At 40.2% G+C, this 20,917-nt stretch overlaps 1 protein-coding gene across 6 annotated transcripts in view; it reads left to right on the top strand.

Annotated features, from left to right (window-relative positions):
• CELF2 (CUGBP Elav-like family member 2) overlaps positions 1-20,917 on the top strand; it is a 496,281-nt gene that overhangs the window by 198,332 nt on the left and 277,032 nt on the right. For 3 of the 6 annotated variants that reach the window (XM_054593832.1, XM_054593814.1, XM_054593823.1), the window contains exon 1: positions 4,043-4,151. The exons of the other annotated variants lie outside the window; for them this stretch is intronic. In XM_054593832.1, coding sequence (XP_054449807.1) covers positions 4,078-4,151 — 74 coding nt within the window. In that variant the 5' untranslated portion in view covers positions 4,043-4,077. Of the gene's footprint in view, positions 1-4,042; positions 4,152-20,917 lie in introns of those variants that run through there. 6 annotated transcript variants of the gene reach the window in all.

Raw genomic sequence — 20,917 nt, 5'->3', positions numbered from 1 at the left:
ATACTTTTATGGAATTAAGAAAAGATACCTTTGCAATGCATCACTTAAATATCTGAGTTGCTGCTGTTGTTGTTGTTGTTGTAAGTTGCTAATGACACTGGGTAAGCCAAGAACAAACACATGGCCACCAAGTCAGGTACTCTCTTAGGTTTTTAAAATTCATGTGGATTTCAAATTTATTGGCTGGAAATGATGGGAAATCCTCTTGTAGGGCCTGTATTTCTTGTTCCAAATGGCTCTCAGCACAGTGGGCTTCCAAAAACAAAAACAAAAGCAAAAAACAAACAGCTATGTTAATAAAATTTGAATTTGAAAATGTGATAGGGGAAAGATATTTTGGAGTCTAGTTTGTAAAGATGAGCCAGAAGTGAGGGAGGAAACCCTTTGGTGAAGGTGGCTTTTTGACTAGACAAAACAGTGCTGGTTCATCTATAGTCGCATAGCTGATAATCTGCTTTTAAAAAGATTGTGATGCATAAGGTTATGTGAGGGAACACTTTTTTAAAAAATGGAGATTTGTCATAAAATATGCAGGGTTACCTGCAGGAGAAGAAAATTGTTTGGTTGTAAACATCAATCACTATCTATCAGACAACCGTCTCTAAGTTATAGCGTACACTTTGTACAAAGATGCTGGTAGGTCTCTAGTTGAGGGACTATGTTCTGGTTCATTGATTGAGTAGGGAGACAGAAATAGGATTGTTTGATTTCAAGCAGTGCGTACTCTATGTACAAATGCATTTATTAGCACTCTGTTATCTACTGAGGTTTTTTTCTTTTCCTTTTTTTTAAAATGCCAGTGATAATTCAGAGCTCAAACAATCACCACTGGTCAAAACTCCATTTGAGATGAGGAATGAGAGGAAAAGGGGTTTGCTGAAACAGCACAATGCACCCGGTTGCCTTGGAAGGCCTCATATAAAAATGAGGTCATTCAGAAACTTTCCCTTGAAGTGCTTCCAATTCTTGAATTGCCTTTTGTTTAGGAAATGAATAGCAAGTTGATTAAAAAAAAAAAAAAAAAAGGAGACAATTAGTGAAGGTAGGGGGATGGGCCTAGGGAAGAGCTTGAGGTTTTTCTACAATGAAGCTAAAACTATGAGGAAGCCTGGTCCGTCGTGGAGTCACCAACCAGGTTGTGTCCACAACAGGAGCCTGCTGATGGCCCCATCCTCTTTCACTGCTGCTGATAAGATCTTGGCTATAAAATAGCTTCATTGAACCCAAGTGCTCAACAGCAGCCCATTGGAGCTGTCTGCCAAATAACTCAAACTGCCAAAACATGATACCTGATGGCTCATTACTGCATGAAAATTTTAAAAAGGGGCCCCATTGAGTTGTTTTCAGATTTTTTTTTTTTTTTTTTTTTTTGCCTTCTGTCAAAGCAGTGGAATGAGAAATTTAAGCTTTTCATCAGGTGCTTTTGGTTGGGTGTTTTGGTTTTGGTTTTGGTTTTAAGCTCAAGAGCTTTTGAAATTTGTATTTTTGAAAATGGCTATTGTACATGTGCTCATATCATGGAAACAAAACTGTGTGTGTGTGTGTGTGTGTGTGTGTGTAATTTGTTTCTCTTCTGGTACCTACATCAAATGCTTATGCGGTTACTACAGTTTGGCCACCAAACTATTTAAACTCAACCATACTGCATGCTTTCCTTGGTTCATGCCATCACTGAATCCCACTTACGAGTGATCTTTTATGTTTGACCCTAGTTTTGCTTCTAACTTTAAATGGTACAGCAAATGTGTCTTGGAAACTCTGGTACACTCTAGTTGTTAAATAAGGCAATAACCTATGCACTTGTAATTCTTTCTCCATGACCTACTTACACACTACTTCACCCTCCTTATAGTATGATTAAAAGCTGCTTTGAATCCACGACTGCCTCCAGGGATTGGTGGCGAGAATTTAACAAACTGCTGAGAAGGCTTAAGTCAGTAAGAGGGCTTCCCTACAGCTTCTCCCAACTAATTCACATGCAATTAAAGGGAAAATAAAAATTTCAGAAGTGTACACGTTAATGAAGCCTTTTCTAGCTTATAGAACGTAGACATAGATGGCGCTTTATTCCATAGCTATTTGAAAGCATTTTTTCCTTTTGATTACTGCAGTGATGCTCTGCCTCTGTTATGGGCACTGGTTCTATTCATTTGTTTTAAAATAAATTTGTTATATAGTCAGCTCATTATATACATTTGGGATTTATGTAAATAATGTGTGGAAAACCAAGAACTGCCAAGGTTTGTCTCATTTATGCAGTTAATTATTAAAATTATTGAAAGACCAACAAAATTCTTACAATTTCAAAGGTAGCCTGCAGTAGCTGGGGTAGGGAAGAAATGTAACCCAGTATTACTAGGAAAAGTTTGGGCATTTTGGATATAAGGATTCATTTTATTACATCTGTTTTTCAATTCCATATGAACCTAGACCTGGTTCCTCAGAAAGGCAATGTTTTCAAATGAAGTTTAGTCCTAGTTCTACATTAACTGTCTTGGAATTAGAAGTATGTTGGTCAAAAGCTAGATATATTGTTCAGCTGAAGAAGGAAATCAGGTGAATTATGTATGTTTGGCCTCAATTGAATACCCCAGACCTTCTAACTCCATATTGTTCAATGCATTAAGCCTGGATTTAAAATTGGTATGTGAATTTAAAATTGGTATATAAGTATCTATTTTCCTTCATAAGCTCTAAAGCTAGTCAGTTTTCATTATCACGTAAGAAATTGGTGAGAAAAGATTTCTTTTCTCCAAATTGTGGTGTTTGATACATTTAACACAAGTGATGCATTTAACTACACGCGACTGAGTTGTTTAACCCCCTGGCTACTGGGATTACCAGGAGGCAAACTATTAATATTAATGTCTGCTCTGCAATTTATGATGTTAATTTAGAATGTGAAATAGGCCATGAAGTAGTCTTACATATATGTGACATTGTGAAAAGTTTGGTTTCATCCAAATAACCAAACAATAAGACAATAAAGAGAATGCTAAATAAGAATGCCACTATATAAATTACTTATCTTTTAAGAATTTGAGCATATCACCTGGGAAAATCAAACTCATCTGCTTCTATTTATCAGTAGGAATTCTGTCATTTTTCACAATTCCTATCAGTAAATCAGTCACAAATCTTAAATGGTAATTTAAGCTTCATGGCTATTATAGGCCTAACACCCTATGATGAAGTCACTGTTGGTTTTTAATCATTGTATTAAACACTTGGAAATGACAAATTTGTGATTTTTCTTTATCAAAGAAAAAGTAATTTATTAGTTTCTTACTTTCAGTCCCTTATACTTCTTAGTGTTGTCAAGATGATACAAAAGGAAGCATAACTGTGCAGAGATTGATTCATCTTTCTGCTTAAAGCTCTGAGATAAGTCCCTAAATTTCACTTGGGCCATTTATGGTATCTTCGCTTTGGCTAAACTATGAATCCTATTTCAGTTAGTATGGTTAGTTCGTGCACTGCCCAGCATGTCACACCGAGAGCATTTAAACGAACACTTGGGATGATTCCAGTCTGGTGTCTTTGGGAGTTTGGTTTGACCGGCAGGTGAACTAGGCTTTGGCCACACCGTGACAAGAACTAACAGCGGTTCTCCTCGTGCCAGGGGCCGTGGAAATGGGGAATTGGGAGGAACAGGGCAGACTGAGTGCGGTGAGCGTTTCTAGATGCTCTGTACCCTAGGAAAAGTAGGGCTAATTTTAAATCCGGTGAGCACAGCTGCCCCAGCCGCCGGCCTTGGGCAGGTCCCTCTCCCGGGCGGGCCCGCAGGGGTTAAGCTGCGGCGCGCGGGCGCGCAGCTCCGCCTCCGCTCGCCGCACCTGGCGCTCCGCAGATCTTGGCCTCGGCGCTAGATTTCGGAGGGGATTGGCGGAGCGCGGGAGGGGAGAGAATGTGACAAGTGCCGGCTCCGGCGGCCGCCGCGGGGAGGCCGCGCGCACCTGTCCCTGCCCGTCTCGCCGCCCGCGGCCGCTCGGACGCGCGCACCGCCGCCGCCCGCCCGCCCCGCTCCCCGCCCGCCCGCCCCCCGCCCGCCTTCCGAGCGCCGCGTGCGCCGCGAACATGACTTCTGCCTTCAAGCTGGATTTCCTCCCGGACATGATGGTCGAGGGCCGCCTGCTAGTTCCCGACCGAATGTGAGTGGGGCCCCGGGGGCACGTGTGGCCGCGCGGGCGCTCTACTTGCGTCCCCTGGCCGGGCGGCCACTGCCAAATCGCCTTCCTGGATCCCCGAGGAGAGCGAGGCAAGCTTGGCGGCTCCTCTGCCCTGGGAACGCGGGTGGCGGCTCCGAACCAGCCGCCTCCCCTGGGCTTCTGAGCCCGCGCTGGTCGCGGGGAGGAGGGAGAGTGTCCTGACCTGCCGAGCAGCGCGGGGACCCGCGGACGGAGCGCGGGGACAGGGGTCCGGAATCGGGTCGGGGACCGGCGAGCCAGGCCTGCGGACGTGACAGGGACCGAGTGAGGACCGGTCAGCGGGGCGCGGCGTCCCGGGGTGGAGTGCGCGCGTGCACGCTCTTGTCATTGGAAATGCGGGGCTGTTGGAGCTCTGGTGGCCCATTTAAGGATTCCTTCTTACCAAATTATCTGCTCATCTGACTTTACATTTGCAGAGATTCCTTTTCTGTAGTGGGAGAGTGGAAGGAGAGAAGAGGAAAGAGAGAAAAAGGGGTGGTGGTGGTGGTGGAGGGTAATTATAAAGCATTACAATAGCCAGGTGTGCTCTGTTGCAGAAATTAGTGGTAATTTTTATGTGATCATGGTGGTTTTGTCTGATACGCAGCCTATAATTTATTAATTAATATGCTTCTGCTTGTTTTACATGTCGTCAAACTGGGGTAGAGTTTATTGGGAGAAGTAGAATGCTGGGGTTCCTAAGGAAAGTATGCCTCGTTTTTATCTGGCTGTTCGCCTTGGTAGTGCCTGAACTGGCAAGAGAAACTTTGTCACCTCAATAGGATCTGTCTGTATGTCAGCGTGTTGTGAAAAGAAAACCTGGGCAGAGAGGAAAGGGATTGCCAGAAGTGAGTATGAAATGTCCGTGTCCATTTTAGACATCGGATATGTGAAATTGTCAACCGTCAGGCAAGAATGTTGATAGTGAATCTAGGCTACGATCAATCTAGAGAAAAAGGACTTCTATCCTTGGTAAGAGTCCACATAAAATGTTTCCTATTCTGCACACTGTAAGACTTAACATCCGTATTCTTTCTGGCACATTACTGTACTCTTACCAATTTTCATGCCATTCCGAGCTTTATGATCCATTTCCCTAGCAACTAAATTCCCCCAAGGTGCTAGACTATTTTTCTTGTATGTTAAATGTTATGAGTTGAGAGATTCTTGAGAAACTCCACAGTGGGCAATTATTTGAGCCCCTAGGAATTTTTTTTTTAATGGGGGAGGAGGATGATAGAATCTGTTACATGCGAATTGTCCTTTCAGTGGATATTAACTCGCGATCAGGTTCATTATCTCAACTAAGATAATCAGATAACATAAATTAAAATATTGAATTTCCTTTTGGCAGTTTTCTCGGAGAAATTAATCTTGGTTAATAACATTCCCATGGTATTTGTTGTAAGAGATCTCTGTCTTGTCCCCCTTAAATATGTATATGTATAGATATATAATACATGTTTTCACATTAGCTATTGAAAGTTCTCTGTGTTTTCTCCTCTCTAGAGGAATGCTGGAGCTGAACTGAAGAATTGGCTCAGCCATGATTTTAAATTTATGGTCACCTGCTATGAAAGTGACCATAATATATCCAGCTAATGAATGCTCTCTGAATTTAAAGTGCTAATGGTCTCTGAAGGTGCTGTCTCTTGTCATTTAAATTATGAACATTTAATTTGTCCTTTTCACTAGGTGGATGTAGGTGGCTTGTTCAAACTATTTGCTCTGAATAGAGCCTATGTATTTTAGCCACAGAATATCCATACAAATCCAAATATAACTTCTACCCTACTTATCTTCCAGACGTTAGTTATTTCCAAATGATGTTCTTTGGAATCAAACTTAAATTGTCTTCAGTGTTTGTCAACTATTGTTTAATTGACCTTTTTAAAAAGGAAGAAAACTAGAGGATTTGTAAATGATAATCTTATCAGTTGTCTCCTTATCCCTGAGAAAGTGGTAGCATGATTTCCAAAAAAGTTTGCAATTAACAAATATTAGAGAGTAGCTAGAGAATAGAGAGGTGTGTGGGAGAGCATACGACCAATTGAAAACACTTGAAACCCACCTAGCATGTCTCTTATTACCATATTCAAACAATTGAGAAGAAAGCTATGTGGACTCAGTGTTTTCCAGACTGGTTGTTACGTACGGTATATTGCCCTTTGTATTAAATTTTCATGGGCTAGATATTGGCTGTTTCTGACAGAAACTTAAGTAAAGCATAGGGGCTTTTCTGGTGATGATTTTTTTAAAGCAGTAAGATGTATTTTCAATGTCATTTTCCCAGGAGAGTATATTAGATAAGTTTGTAAGATATAATATGTTTGAGTCCTCAAGGCAGATACACAAATAGCTGTGGAGATGAATTATTACGCTTCATAGCCCCACACGCCATCCAGTGTTTAAAAAGCCCAGCTCACTGAAGGCTCTATAGTGGTACAGAATTATTAGTACATGTGCTTCTAAGTCTTGGGGTTTTAAATATTCATTAACAAAACTGTAAGTGGAAATGGGCCTTTTAAATCATCTTAACTATTAATGTGTTGTTATCATTGTGTTATTATAGAATATCATTTACAACAAAGTATGGTGAAATAAAGTAGGAACTGACTTTTTTTAAAAAGTCTGTTGTAAACTGGGGTCGCTGGTTTTGGATTGGTGCCGGAGGTGTGTGTTTCCTCCTTTGTCTCACTTTTTTTACTGACCAGATACACATTTAGGGTTTTTAAATGTTTTTTATTTTTAAACAAAAAAAAAAAACAAACTTGGAAATGAGAAATAACAGATGGAAAAAGCTATAAATGCAATTACAAAATATTAGTTCAGATTTGTGATGTTAAAATAAAATGCTGAGAAGAAGCTACCAAGAAATTAAAATGAAATCTCCCCCGCCATTGGTAAGTAACCTTACTGAAAAAGAAGAGTTATTCTGAGTGTAAATTCATCAACTTGGTGGATTTTCCTTCTGTTCATTAAGTCCCCCCAAGTTAGGATAACTAGAAATATCTATCAGTGTCTAATTGAACTAAAAGTTGATTCTAGGGACTTCATTATTAAAATTGAAAAGGGGCGTTAGAGACCCTCTCGTGAGACCTGGTTTTATGGATTAAGAAATTATTAGAGGGGCCATGTGACCAGTCTAAGAAGGCAACATAACTACTTGCTTCCCCCTTTCTCCCCTAATTTGACGAAACCGTGAGTCATTGATTGAATGCCTACTGTGGCTCACGACACTTCATTTATAGCCTCTAACATTCCCAGTAGATCTGCAGGGTGGTTATTATACCCATTTTACAGGTGATCCTGAAAGAGGTTACATGCTTACCTGTGCCACAGAGGCAGGAAACAAGAAAGCTATGGTTGGCCTGTGTATGTGTGTGTTATATAAATGCATGTTCACATGTTAATGGGAGAAAAGAGAGATCTGTGAACTAAATACAAGGTAGCCTTTTTTTTTTTTTTTTGGTAAGAAAAGCAAAATGGTGCTACATGGGAATGATTGAGCTTTACAGGAAATACATACCAGCCTTTCAGACTTGACTCCCTAATTTGATTCAAATTTACACTGTTATTCCATATTTCAGTTAACTAAAGAGAATATATTTTAATTAAAAATTTTTTTTTGGTTTACAAAGAACCAGCAAAATGAAAGACAAAAGCAGTGGGTCCTTTTTTTTTTTTTTTAAGATGGCATTTAAAATATTCTTGGAAAATGCCATTACAAATAATAAAGTACAGAGATAACTGAGACTATCACCTGATTCCATAATGGTCATAAGAAATAAAATGAGGAGACTCTAAAGGAAAGGCTATACATATGGTTCTTTAAGGATATTTTAAAAATATATTTTGAGGTGGGATTTCTTAGTTAGCACTGTATAGTTTAGTATTAGATCCTTCCTGGGACCCAGAACTCATACCACATTGGCATTTAGAACACTAAGGTGATCTGTGATCTGGATTAGAGGTATTATTTTATCGTTAAATCCTGCTATATAATTAATTTGCTGGATTGAGATTACTTTGACATCCGTTGAGGAGATGCAGTGAACTGGGATGGGGAGAAAGGGACAAGAAACTAGCAAAACAAGATAAAAAAGGATTTTCAGATATGAACCTAGTAATAAAGATTTTATGTGATGATTTAGAATGTTTTTCACCCCAGTATTTCCCCCACCCAACAGCAGTAGTAACAGTAAACTTGGCCTCTGATAAAGGACTGCAGTCTTCCCTCTTCCTGTCATTTTTTTTTTAACACAAATCCCCAAATTTTCCTTTTTCTTTACCCCTTAATTTTTGGCTTTGTTTCTTACAAATTAAACACTCATTCACTTCTTATAAAAACAGATAATGTTTTGGCATACAAAATAATTTGATAAACTTTCAGGCAACCAGCACACGTATGATCTAGGTATTGTGTCAGAATTTGGGTGGAGTTATGTGTGGAGGCTTACGTGTAGACTTGGGAGACCAAATATCAACGGGGGTCTGAGGTCACTGTAGTGAATTAAAAACAAACCTCACAACTGCTAAACAATACTATAAACATCCATTATCATATTTGCATTTTAGCGATAACTTGCTATTTGCAGCGTGTTGCAGTGAGCTGAATTAATGTCATTCATGTGTTGCACTTCCTGTGCCTAACTTCACCCAAACTTAGTCTTTATTTCCAATTCAGAGTGTTAATACCAGAGGATTCTGTTTTTTTCAGGAGAAGGTGCTATTTTGCTTTTTGTTTGTGCATTAGGACAGACAAAAGAGTCATGTATTTCTCAGTGTAATATTTGTTCTAGGAAAATGCAGAAGGGAGTGTTGGCAAGGTTCTAATGATTTCCAGTTCATCGGCATCTGCACACGCCCATGCCCTGTGCCCGTGCCCACTATGAGGGAGGGACCCATGATCTAACGAAGCTAGTGCCAGCCGTGTGCTACTTGTGTAGCAGTGCAGAAAATGTATTTTTATTTTTCCTTAAGAAAAAGCTCTTGCTCAATCTAAGAGAAATGGAGCTGTGCACTCCTGGAAAGACCTTTGAGGGAAACAAAAACCAATTAGCGCAGTAAATGTGATACTCTCAGGTAATTGTCAAATAATTATTCCCCTTCAGCGTCATCACTGTTTAATTGTGCCATCCAATATTCTCCTGCTCTGAAAGTGGATGTGAAGGGATGGAAACTTCGCTCCCCTCTTGGGATTTCCTTTTTCATTTACTGAGAGCCTTATACTCCTTCTAAAGGACTTTTAAAAGAAGGGGGGGAAACATGGAGGGAGATTTTGAGCCACTTCCCATTTGTCCTAAATCACAACAGAAAGTGATTACTCCAACTAGCTTTATCGAAATGCAATTCCAGTTATGCGGTTGAAGTGCCAGTGAGTACGTTTGGGACTTATGCTGTTACTCTGCGACACCCAGAGCTTTATGCACAGTCTGCTTTATGAAGTGCAAGTTGTAGATTATGTTCCGATACTGAGAGTGATGCTTTCAAATCAGCTGATAATTTAAAATGGGATGCTAATAAATATGTAATCATATGGCTTTCAAAATGACAGATGAGTACAAATTCTGTTTTTGGTTAAATTTTAATTACTCCTTGGAATGAATGTCAGAGCCAACTTGCCAGCAAATTATTAGACACATTTCCCCCCCTTCCCAAAGAGGTATGTAAATTAAGTTTAGGCTGTATTTAGACTAAAATAGCATTTCAGTTTATTATTCTGGACTTTTCTAACAGACTAATGGGGCCTTTTATGTAAGGTCAGATTTTAAATAAAGAAATCTGTTCTGCAGAGGGCTCAGTTAACTGCTCAGTGTGTCATACAGACAGGTGACCGATACATAGGATTTCTGTGATGGGAATAGTGCTTTAAAAATGAGGTGTATAGAATGTTTTGATTTTAAGTCTTAACAATGAAGGAAGTCAAAGAGGTTTTTCTTTTCAATGAAACTGTTTGTGGCTCTTTCTGTCATAACCACAGAAATAACTTCTCACAACCCACCAGCTGCTTTGTCTGACATTTATAGGCTCAAATCGGACTAAAGATTTCCTACTCTCACAAATGATGGTGTTGATTCACTCCTTAGAGAGAATGCAATTAATTTCAGCTGATTTCATTAACATTTTGACGAAACTTTTGCACAGCTTAAAACGTTTTTGTGGGGGTTTTTTTTAGTACCATAAGAATGAATAGTTGTTTACTTCCATAGTAGGATCTAAAATTCTAGGATGTTATGCTGAAAGGCTTACTTTCCATGCTTTTTCTAAAGAAAGTTCGTAACTTGACTTAGGTTCATTAAATTGTAAGGTGGTATTTTAATCCTTTTCCATGAATTATGTCTTCATTTCTTAGTCTCCCCGCCGATAGCAGGAAAGTTCTACCACATTTATCTGACACAAAATTATTTGGTCCTGTAGGCTAGAAAAGCAGAATATTTTGTTACTCATCTGGCTGTGGCCAGTAGGTATACATATGTAGGTGTGTGTTTGTGTATACACACACGGGTGTACATATGTATATGTGGAAAAATATATGAAAAACTATCTTATTGGGCATAATTCTTTACTTTCTTGAAATATTTTACATTCAACAGTCTTTGGCTATAGAAGTTATGAAATTCTTACACAACATAACGTGTTTACAGATTATTACCATTGTAACTGAAAAATTAAAGATTCAGAGAAGTTTCACTTCTTGACTGAAGATGTACTTCAAATTAGTGATATAGCAGAAATCGGACTCAGGACTCTGCTTTGTTTTTTAAATTTTGGTTATTGATTTAGGGGAGGGGGGAGAGAGAGGAGAAACATTGATTTGCTGTTCCACTTATTTATGCATTCATTTGTTGCTTCTTGTATGTGCCTTGACCAGGGATCGAACCCACACCCTTGACATATCAGGACAATGCTCTAACCAACTGAGCTACCTGGCCAGGACATTAGGACTGTGTTTTGATTCTTTGGCCCAAAACTTCAGAGTAACTTCTATTAAAAGTGTGAAAAGAAGTTTACTCTGACGATCCTGTCATACCTGACTGGCTGACAAGCTGAGACCTGCACGTGGGGGCCCCTTCTATGTCTCAGTTACAGTTGAGATGTTGCTACTGTCAAGATCTTTCAGGTTTAGTATAGGCAGAAAGAAAGGCTCTTCACAGGAAAGTTTGGACAGTAGACCCTAAATCAATATTTTCTTCTTGGGTAGACACAGCTGGTCCCTGCCAGACCAAATTCCTGGCTGCTGCCACATTTTATGTGATCCATATATATTATCCCGTAGCTTTCTGTCACTACTGAAAGGAGTCCTTGAAATTGTTTTTGTGCCAGATGGACATCCAGCACATAAACTGAACATCTTAAAAAGGCTAAAGTTTCAGAAGTTTGATGGAACTACGAGGGAGTGGGTTGCTGTAAACCAATTTGAACACCTGCATTTGCTCTCACACCCAGTTGTTTTTTCTCTTTGCATCTCTAGAGTGAGACATTGGGTGTCACGCATGTAAACAAATATGGGTTGAAATTTGACATGTTTTCTCCTTGAAAACTCTGGGAGGAATAATAAAAGGGAAAAATGCAATGAGAAAGCCTAAGGAAGGAAAGCCTTTGGTATAGAGGATGCATGTCTGCTTTGCTAAGCTGCTGCTGCTGCTTCCCTCTTGACTCTTTGTACCCCAACCTAGGTTCCTTTAGGTCATGAACAGCATAGCTGTTTTTGAAGTTGTCTTTCTATCTTTTTATATTTTCCTGATTTGTATCTTTTCAGTTCTCTTAACTTCTAAGATTAATCGGGCTTTTCTAAGCCCATTTTATTATCCGTTCCTGAGCAGTTGTCTAAATGTCAGGAGAAGGGGCCACATCTGTCCACAACACAGTTCCGAGAACTGGAGCCTCGAGAGGAGGGCGGTATCAGAACAGCTCGGTCATCACTGGTAGTAAATTCCACTGGCGCAGCTGCGTGTTTCTGTGCATAAAACTGTATTTGACTTCTTCCTACGTTATGGAAGGGGTGTTGAGTTTTCTGGTTGAATATAAGTGTAGCATATTTCAGAGTGATTAACTTTATGGATGTCATTGTCGTGGCCAGCTATATTTGGCTCTGCTGCAGCTGTGTTTGCATTCTCAACATTGTCACCAGAAGGCCTCCAACTGCAATTATTCCCTTCAGTCCGTGCTGGTAACATCTTTCCCTGTGACTCCCATTGTCCACCCGGCCATCCTTCCTGGGTGGCAGGATTTAAAGGCAGCACACAGGTCCTCTGAAAAGCCCGAATGCTGGCTAACACGATGGCAGCTCTCAAAGTGATTTCTTAATATGAAGTCATTTTTATTTTACATCATAATGCTCCTTGTCAGGATTATTCTTTCCTTTCACAAAAAGCCCACATCTTCCGGACTCTTTTTCCCTCCTTTTCGCTTACTCTTAGATGTCAAAAAATCACTTCCAACATCTGCTAATGGGCAGTATTTCTTCCTTTTCTGTATGGTTAGGGCACTCAGAGCATGTTTTCACTTCCACTTCCTAGAGGGGCCTTAGCAAACCCTGTGTGGATAGGAGGTCGAGGCAAAGCTTTGACCCTTGACCCTGAGCACTTGCCACAGAGGCAAAGCACTGTGACAAGTGCTCCATTTTTCCTCTTTATTGAGCACTTGCCACAGAACTTACTTTCTTTCAGGTAACATTTAGGAAACGTAGTTTTTTTTCTTCATACAGAAATCATTTTAAGTCAGTAGGCTGTTGGGTGGGTTTTAGTAAGAAATCACTTCTCCTCGGATTGTTTCTGCTTGTCAGGGATGTACGCCCTGCCTCAGGATCTGCTTGTGTGCCGCAGAACGGAACCACTAGGAATATGGCTCTAGCAAGAGTGTCCAACATTTTGACGTCTCTGTGCCATACTGGAAGAAGTAGAGTTGTCTTGGGCCACGCACTGAATACATTGCGGCACACAAGCGCACGCACACACGCACACAAATCTCATAATGTTTTAAGTAAACTTACGATTTTATGTTGGGCCTCATTCACAGCCATCCTGGGCTGCATGCGGCCTGCGGGCCACAGGTTGGACTCCCCTGCATCTAGGGTCTCTCCAGTGAAGGGTCAGAAGGTCGTTGTTCAAGGCTAAGCATCCTTTGCTAAGCAGCAGCCTCATGTATTCTCCTGGCTTGTCTTCTGATTTGTTCCATGTCCCCCTTAGGTCTCAAGTGACTTGTCAAGATTCCCCATATAGAAAATAAGCATAATAGGATATGCTTCTCCCCTGTCCCACAGTGCTGTTGTAAAGCTAATACTGAGAAAGAAATGACAACCTAAATATTTTATAGCTTCGCGGTACTTAAAACTGACCACAGGTGCGTCTTCATTGCCTAGGAGAATCAAATACAGTGGAACTTCATTACAACTGACCAGCTAATGTTTCCTCCCTCAGAACATTCATGCGTTATAGTCTCAGCTGAAGACCCATAAAGCAGCATTGCCCCCATATAAAGTTTCAGAAAAATGCTTTGTACCCAGGACAACATTAAGAAGATGGATTTTCTTTTTTCTCCTCTTTCTGCATGGTGATCGGAAATAAAATGCAGTCCATGGGCCAGCAACCGTGAACTTATGATCAGACCTTCCCTCCCGGAGCAGGGCAAAGCAAAAAGCAATATCCCCACGTGTGTGTTCCGAAAAAGCCCATCTCTAACCTGCTGGAATTGATGAGCATTGGCCACGTGATATGAAGGCTGGTTTTCACGTGATGGGACTCCCAGCCCTGCAGAAATTTGGCCTAAAGAAAACAAAACAATTCTGATGGTATGAATATGGAGGAGTAATATTGTAGCTCCTGCCACCTAATGGCCTCACTAGGTGACAAACTCAGGTCACACATTGCCTGGAGAACAAAGGAGGAGGAGGAGGAAGAGGAGGAGGAGAGTCTCTGAAGGAGGAAACCATTTGGAGGAAGAATCATTGATTTTTGCCTTAAGAGGTGGCACAGTGGATATAGGGTATGTATCCAGGTGGTGCCCAGCTGCAGGATGCACCAGAATTATTCTGTTCCTGGGCTTTTATAAGCCGGCACTTATTTCTGCTGACACAGCTGATAGGGTCCTTGACATCTAAGAGATCAGAGCCACCATAGCTACTATGTGGATTTGCTTCTCATGTTGTAAGTCGCTTGGTTCACTAAGATCAGACATGATAAGGTTCAGTTGGGAAGCATGATCTGAGCCCATTGGCTGAGGAACTTCCTCCATAACAGGCAGGGGAACACTCAGCATCTGCTCTTGCTAAGAGAGTGATGTTGACTCTGAGAAACTCTCCAGGCTGTGAATGTGACCTCCAGTCTTAAGGATCCTTGCCTCACGTAACAGACCACTTTGCATTAGGGGGAACCAGGGCTGTCACCAAAGGCAAAGGGGACTTAAGCAAAATCAGAGATTACTGCTGTCTCTGAGGTCATTGGAAAAGGAAAACTAGCAAAATCTGGCAAAGTTGGCCATATCTTTGGTCTGCCGTACAGATACTACAGATGTTTCTGTACAAATTAATTGGTACTTTGTAATCAACACATTTTCTCTTCTCACTGTCAAAGAAGTCTAACTTTATAGGTGGCCTTTTAGTTGGGCCAAGATTTTGTGTCAGCTATTATAAAAAGTGACTAAAATGAGACTATTTTGAGCCTCAGAAGACATGGGAAGGCCTTTATCTTGCCTCTAACTATGCCTTGTTTTCAGGTCTATTCAGGATGTGATACTTTTGATCTAAATTGATTTCTAGTTGTCTGTTCAATAAAATGATGTATACCCAGAAGCTAAAAAATGTTTTCTAGCATCAACAAAGTTGTAATTCTTTGACAACCAAATATTTTTGGTGTGTGTGTTTCTCCTAATTCTGATTACTAATACTTCAAAGGATGCTGCCTTCCTGTGGGTACATTTTCTGAAATACTTTATAATATTACTTGTTCTTGATTTAGAACCTACTGTGGACCGCCATAAGGCTAAGATATGTATATAAATCATCAATGATTTTCAGGAACATTTTGCAGGGTAGGTATTGTGACATTCCTATTTTGCAAGTAGGAAATTGAGCTCTAGAAGGTGGCAGTTTGAGCCTGTGTCTGTCTGTCTCTCTCTCCGGTTTTCAAAGCCCGAGATTGCTGTCTGGCCCAGGAGTTGCTTCTAAGTCTTTTGAGAGATTCTCAGATCATTTTATGACCATAAACAGGTTGAATTTGTCGTTATGTTGGCACATTGGCAGCTGAATATGTGGATTCGAAGGTGAAATATAGTTTCTTAGCTATGCCCTAACAACCTGCTTTTTCACATAAATTAGTTGTTCTCGATTTTATTTCATAGCCAGACCAATTTCTTAGTCTAGAAGGCAAGAGTTTGGTTAGAGATGTCAATAGACTGGGGCACCATCCCAATGTGATGTCAAGATCTCCTAATGCCTGAGGCAGATTCTTATTGCAGCGATAAGGAAGTAATTAACATTGAATGTTAAGGTGAATCCCTATTCTTCATTTAAGATAATTGAGTATTTCATGAAGAGGTTTCTTTTGAAGATTTAGTGAGAAACCTGGCATTTCCTCCCATTTACTTCCTGCATCTTAATTTTTGCTTCTGATTTAGGTGAACACTTGGCCTTTTTCGGGGCCCTCTCTCTACCCCGTAGCCTTCTTGTGAATTAAAAAAAAAAAGCTGGCTTTCAGATGCCATTCAGTCCCTACTGTCCCCCTCAGTTGGTGACTTTATGCAGTCTCCTTTTTAGATGCACTTCTACCTGCTTCTTCATAAGAGGGCTGAATAAAGAGGTAGTAGAGTAAGTGAGTCTCTGAGTAAGATGACAAATGGGTTTTAGTTGATCAACAGTTGTGACCAACTCAGTTACGGTACCGAGTCCACGTCAGGTGTCAGTGCACTTTTGACCTCTCCGTAGCTGTTTGCTCAAGTGCTTAAACATGTGATAGGATTCTGGATTTTCAGCAAATCATAGGCATTTGTTTCATGTGTAGACACTCAATATAAAAGGTAGAGATGCTAGATACATTAGAGTAGAATTCATTCATGGGTTGGCCTCACCCACAAGCCATTCTGGACCCAATATTAGCTTGTGGAAATGCCTTTACTTTTGGCAGTAGACAAGCGTCATAATGTAAGAGGATATGATTTGAGCGGAGTTTTCATGTCCTATGTGCTTACTGTATTTTTGCTGCTGATGCTAACATTATCTATAACACATCTTCAGGTGACTGAAAATTGCAGACTTTGTTGAACAAAAATGCAGCCAAGTAGTGGAATGTATATCCATTCTACCCTCATTAGAAGGTTTTCAGAAATCAGACTATAAGGCCCAATACCACGTCTCTCAACTATGTGATACAAACTCCATTCGCTGATGTTTGAACACTTGGTCAAAGTCCTGGCTTCTCAGTATCATATAATTGGAGGAAGATGCTGTTACTCTTTCAGCACTTTATTTGCTCCATTTTCAAGTCGGTCCCAGTGGCACATCGTCTCACAAACCCTCTTTTCATGATGTAAAACAGGACACCACAAATTGATTTAGATCAAGCATGATGTCCAAGTTGAGAGAGCTGGTTGAGATACAGACTATCACTGTCCTGGGGCAGGTACTGTTGTACCCCTATGACATCATATTGGCTTTATGATCCCTTGCCTCCCACCTACGGTGGTATTTAAAAAAAAAGAAAAGATCCTGTGAGAACCTACTGTAAAATGGGTACTTCCCTTGGTCTTAAATTCTGGCTGTGGGACAAAAATATCCTGGCCAATTTTGCTCTTCTAGACACAAGATAAGATTCTATTTCTAATTTCAGTGAGAGCTTAAACCACTTGGAATTAGAGAGAGGGAGAGAGAGAGAGAGAGAGACAGAGAGAGAGAACCTGACATGTTTGTACCTTAAGTATTTTGCCCATCATTGATAAGCATTTTAAAATCCAGGGAACCCATGCAATAGAAAATGCTCCTTGGCTGTGGATGGAAAGCAAATGGGGGGAGGAGTGAGGATGACATCGTTATTGCTGTTGTTTCTAAGGTATTAAATTTGTCATACGTGAAGGTTCGTAATGCTATGATTCATTCTCCAGGACCTAATAGAGTTCAACTCATTGAAAAACTACAGAACAGTCACTGTGAAGGTTTAAATTAAAATAAAAGCAAAACCTTACTTGACTAGGATTGCTCAGAAAACCCATAAACCATCATGGATTCTACTAAGGCCTGCACTGACAAATCGGACAAACATGTTAGCAAACAAAGAAGTGTTGATCATAATTAAATTGTGAACTGTCAAAATCAATTTAGGTGTATACCTAATTACTTTTTAGTTACTTTTTTCTCACATATAGTTGGGTTTTTGACAGACCACTTTATACTGTATGATGAAACTTACCAACTATATTCAGTATTTGTAACATTCATAGACAACTACATAACTTTGGTTTCTATGTAATACAATGTATCAACAAGGATTATGGGGGGGGGTCATTATTTTAAATGTAAATAGATTGTCAGAGCTTTTGAAACAAGGCCTCTGCAGTAAAATTCTGAGACATAGCCAGTCTCCGTAATATAATTGCCCAATTGTGAGGTATAAATAAATGAGGGCAACTCAATTTGTGTGTTTTATGCATCCCTCTGTGGCTTGCCAATACTCTCTCTCATGTTTAGGGCACTTTTATTTATTTATTTATTTTGACAGGTTATGTGTTTATGTTTCTAAGTGCCTGGGCTTTTGATAGCTTGGATTCTTAACCAATCAGCAACTCACTTTAAGAAATGTAATTAGCTGAGAACCAAAGTAAATTAGCGCTTGAGGTTATCTAATTCTCGGGGTTTCTTGTTTGCCTCTCCAGTAGCAAATTGATTCCACCCTGGTATAGGAAATACAGCTCAAGTTTGAAAGCACATGGCAATTGTACACTTTGAAACACAGATTCAATAGTTAAAATTAAGTTGGACAGCTGAGGAGTTTAGGATTTATGAGTCACAACTGACCTGTTATTTTGCTGAATCGATTCGTTCTTCCGTCATCATGTGGAAACCACCTAAACATTTTCTGTACTGAAATCCTGCCCTTTTTGTTCATTCTAACGTTCCTGCCAGTGACCAAGAGTTGCAGCTTGTATTAAGCACTATTCTCAATGTAAATACTTAAAGTATCATGATACAGGTTGCTGCCTATGCTGGGTGTTACAAAATTTCATAAAGTGCTAACACAATAGTTCTTACTTTAAGTTAAATGTTTGTTACCCTGAGCTTTAGTCTGTCACTGATGACTATTTCTTCTATGGGGAAACAGGTTTAAAATGAAGGATTTGCCCTGTTGTGTTGTTTTGGGCTGTGTAGGATTAATAAAGGATTTTCTTGTTCTTGAAACGAACATGTAACTGTTCCATCTCTTTAAAGACCTTCATTCTTCATCCTGTACATTTGATGAAGAGAATATTACAGTATGGCCTCATCCATTTTTTTTTTGACATATCTAGATCCTTCCTACATTCCTTAAAATAACATTTCATGTGTTCTTTCGTACTGAGAACACAGAGGAGGAAACAGTCTCTTGGTGGATATGTGCATATACATGAACACTTACAATCTTGACCATTTGGACTGTAGAATCCAGGTAGCTTGAGAGACAGGAGAAAAATCAACATTAAAATCAGTAATACAACAGTTCTTTCGCATCTAAAAAGCTACAAGAGAAATACTGCCCTGCTCCAGTAGGTCGGATTGGACCTGGTATGACCCATAGATTTAATTGTGCAAGCAAAGAAATCTGTTGGGTTGACCAAAGAGTCCGTTTAGTTTTTCTGTTAAATAAAAGACACGTTTTTCATTTTCACCGATAACTATTGATTTGGATATTTTGAGTATGTTGGCTGTCTCCCGCTATTGGCTTCTAGTGGGGCGAGGCCAGGGGTGCTGCTAAACACCTTCCAGGGCATAAGACACAGCAAAGAATCATTTGGCCAGAATGTCAATAGTACCAAGAAACTTCGCAAACCTCTTTTCACATGGCCCATCAATCACAGCACCTTCTCCAGATGCTGCATAAAATTTTTGTTTTTTGCGTTTCAGTTGCGTTTTTACCTGTCTTGAAATAATAAAGCATAATATGCAAAAATGTTGCATATTTTCTTCCATCTTTAATATTAAAATGGCTGCATAAAAATTCACCAGTTTTGACAAGTGTTTTTTTAAATGCACACTGATATGAAAGCTGTCACAGTACGACTTAACACGGTTGTTTCAAGTGAAGTTAAAGACAACTAAGCACTACCAGAGCCATCATATGGAACAAACTACATGAACGTTTTGGTCAGCCTAATAGCTTTTTGTCTTGTCAACACTTTTGCTCCCTGAGCTTCCATTAAATGAGTTCTTTAATTGATATTGGATCTAGAATCTTGAGAACAGGTAGGCACAGAGGGTCAAAATAGGCCAGTGGGTTGCAGCCACTCGATTGGCATTGCAGATGTGACCTCAAGCTCCTTTTCATTCGTCCTCTTGGTACTCAGGATACAGCAGGTATGCGTCCTGCTTTGCTGGGACACTTTCAAATACCTGTTGTTCTGGCATCAGCATTAGTAATGTCCCCTTTTCACTCTAAAAAGTCGATGATACATCATGTGGTCCCCTTTCTCATGTCTCATCCTATATCACTAGTTTTCTTACATATGGGGGGGGGCAAAGTATAATTGTATGGAAAATAATAATATAATTAATACATGATAACAGAAGAATAAACTCTGTGTTTACCAGCTTTTAAAAGACTACACATGAGGCCAAACCAAGCCTTTCCCCAAACACAGTTATCCATGCGTTTAAACTTTCAGGAAAAGCAATATGTAGCCTCTCTTTCTCTCACCCATTCCCCTACCTAAATCCTTGTAAGTAGAAAAGTTACTCAAAATTTAGCAGAAATTTATTTGGTGTTTCTAATGTGATGGCACCCCTGCTGGGCACCTTGGGATGTGCTGTCTAATTAACTTAAATTTCCCTCTGACCTACATCCCTGGTGCTGGAAATTCCTGTCTGTAGCTCCGTCTGAGCACTCTGCCCCAGCACTTGGGTTCCATGGGGGGGCACCCTGAGATGAGACTTTCTGGGCAGCCTTTCCATTCAGTTCTGCTACATTCATGAAATAACTTTACTCCATTCTGGAAATCTCATATAGGAAGCTCCGTTACTTCTATTAACTTTCAACTGCAGTGTGACCAGAGCCAGAAAATGATCTGATGATTCAGCCTTTGTTTGTTTTCACGCTGCCCTTTGTAAAACTGAAGAGCCTAGCCAAGGTATTAGAACACCAGGGTGCCCGGGTAGATTTTTGAATTTTAGTCTCCGGCTACTTTTACACTCTTCAGGGCTCATTACTCCTTCTCATCCAGTGCTGGAATTTCAGAGGATTGGTGAAATAGGTGTGTCTAAAATCGATTTCCTGATGTTTACATTTATACCCAGCTGTTTGTTATTCAGTGCAGCCATCAGCATGTGAGTCTCAGCGGACCGTGTAATGTGTGGCTGTAGCCAGATGTAATGCTTCTGCTCCCTAAATGTTTCCGTTAGAAGCTCAGGCAGGCTAGAGACTGCTGATAACCGTGTTGCCTGCATTAATTTACCCTCTGGAGCTACACAAATTCTGCTTGGCAATTGTATTTCATGACCAACAAGCAAAGCGATGTTTGCGATCTCTTTGCCTGGTAGTAATGTTGACACT

This window comes from Pteronotus mesoamericanus, unplaced genomic scaffold (assembly GCF_021234165.1).
Source record: "Pteronotus mesoamericanus isolate MK-2021 breed Mesoamerican mustached bat unplaced genomic scaffold, CSHL_Meso_final contig_130, whole genome shotgun sequence".
NCBI classification, from domain to species: domain Eukaryota; kingdom Metazoa; phylum Chordata; class Mammalia; order Chiroptera; family Mormoopidae; genus Pteronotus; species Pteronotus mesoamericanus.
Note: the sequence above shows the minus strand (reverse complement) of the source record. Positions and strands in the feature narration are given on the sequence as shown.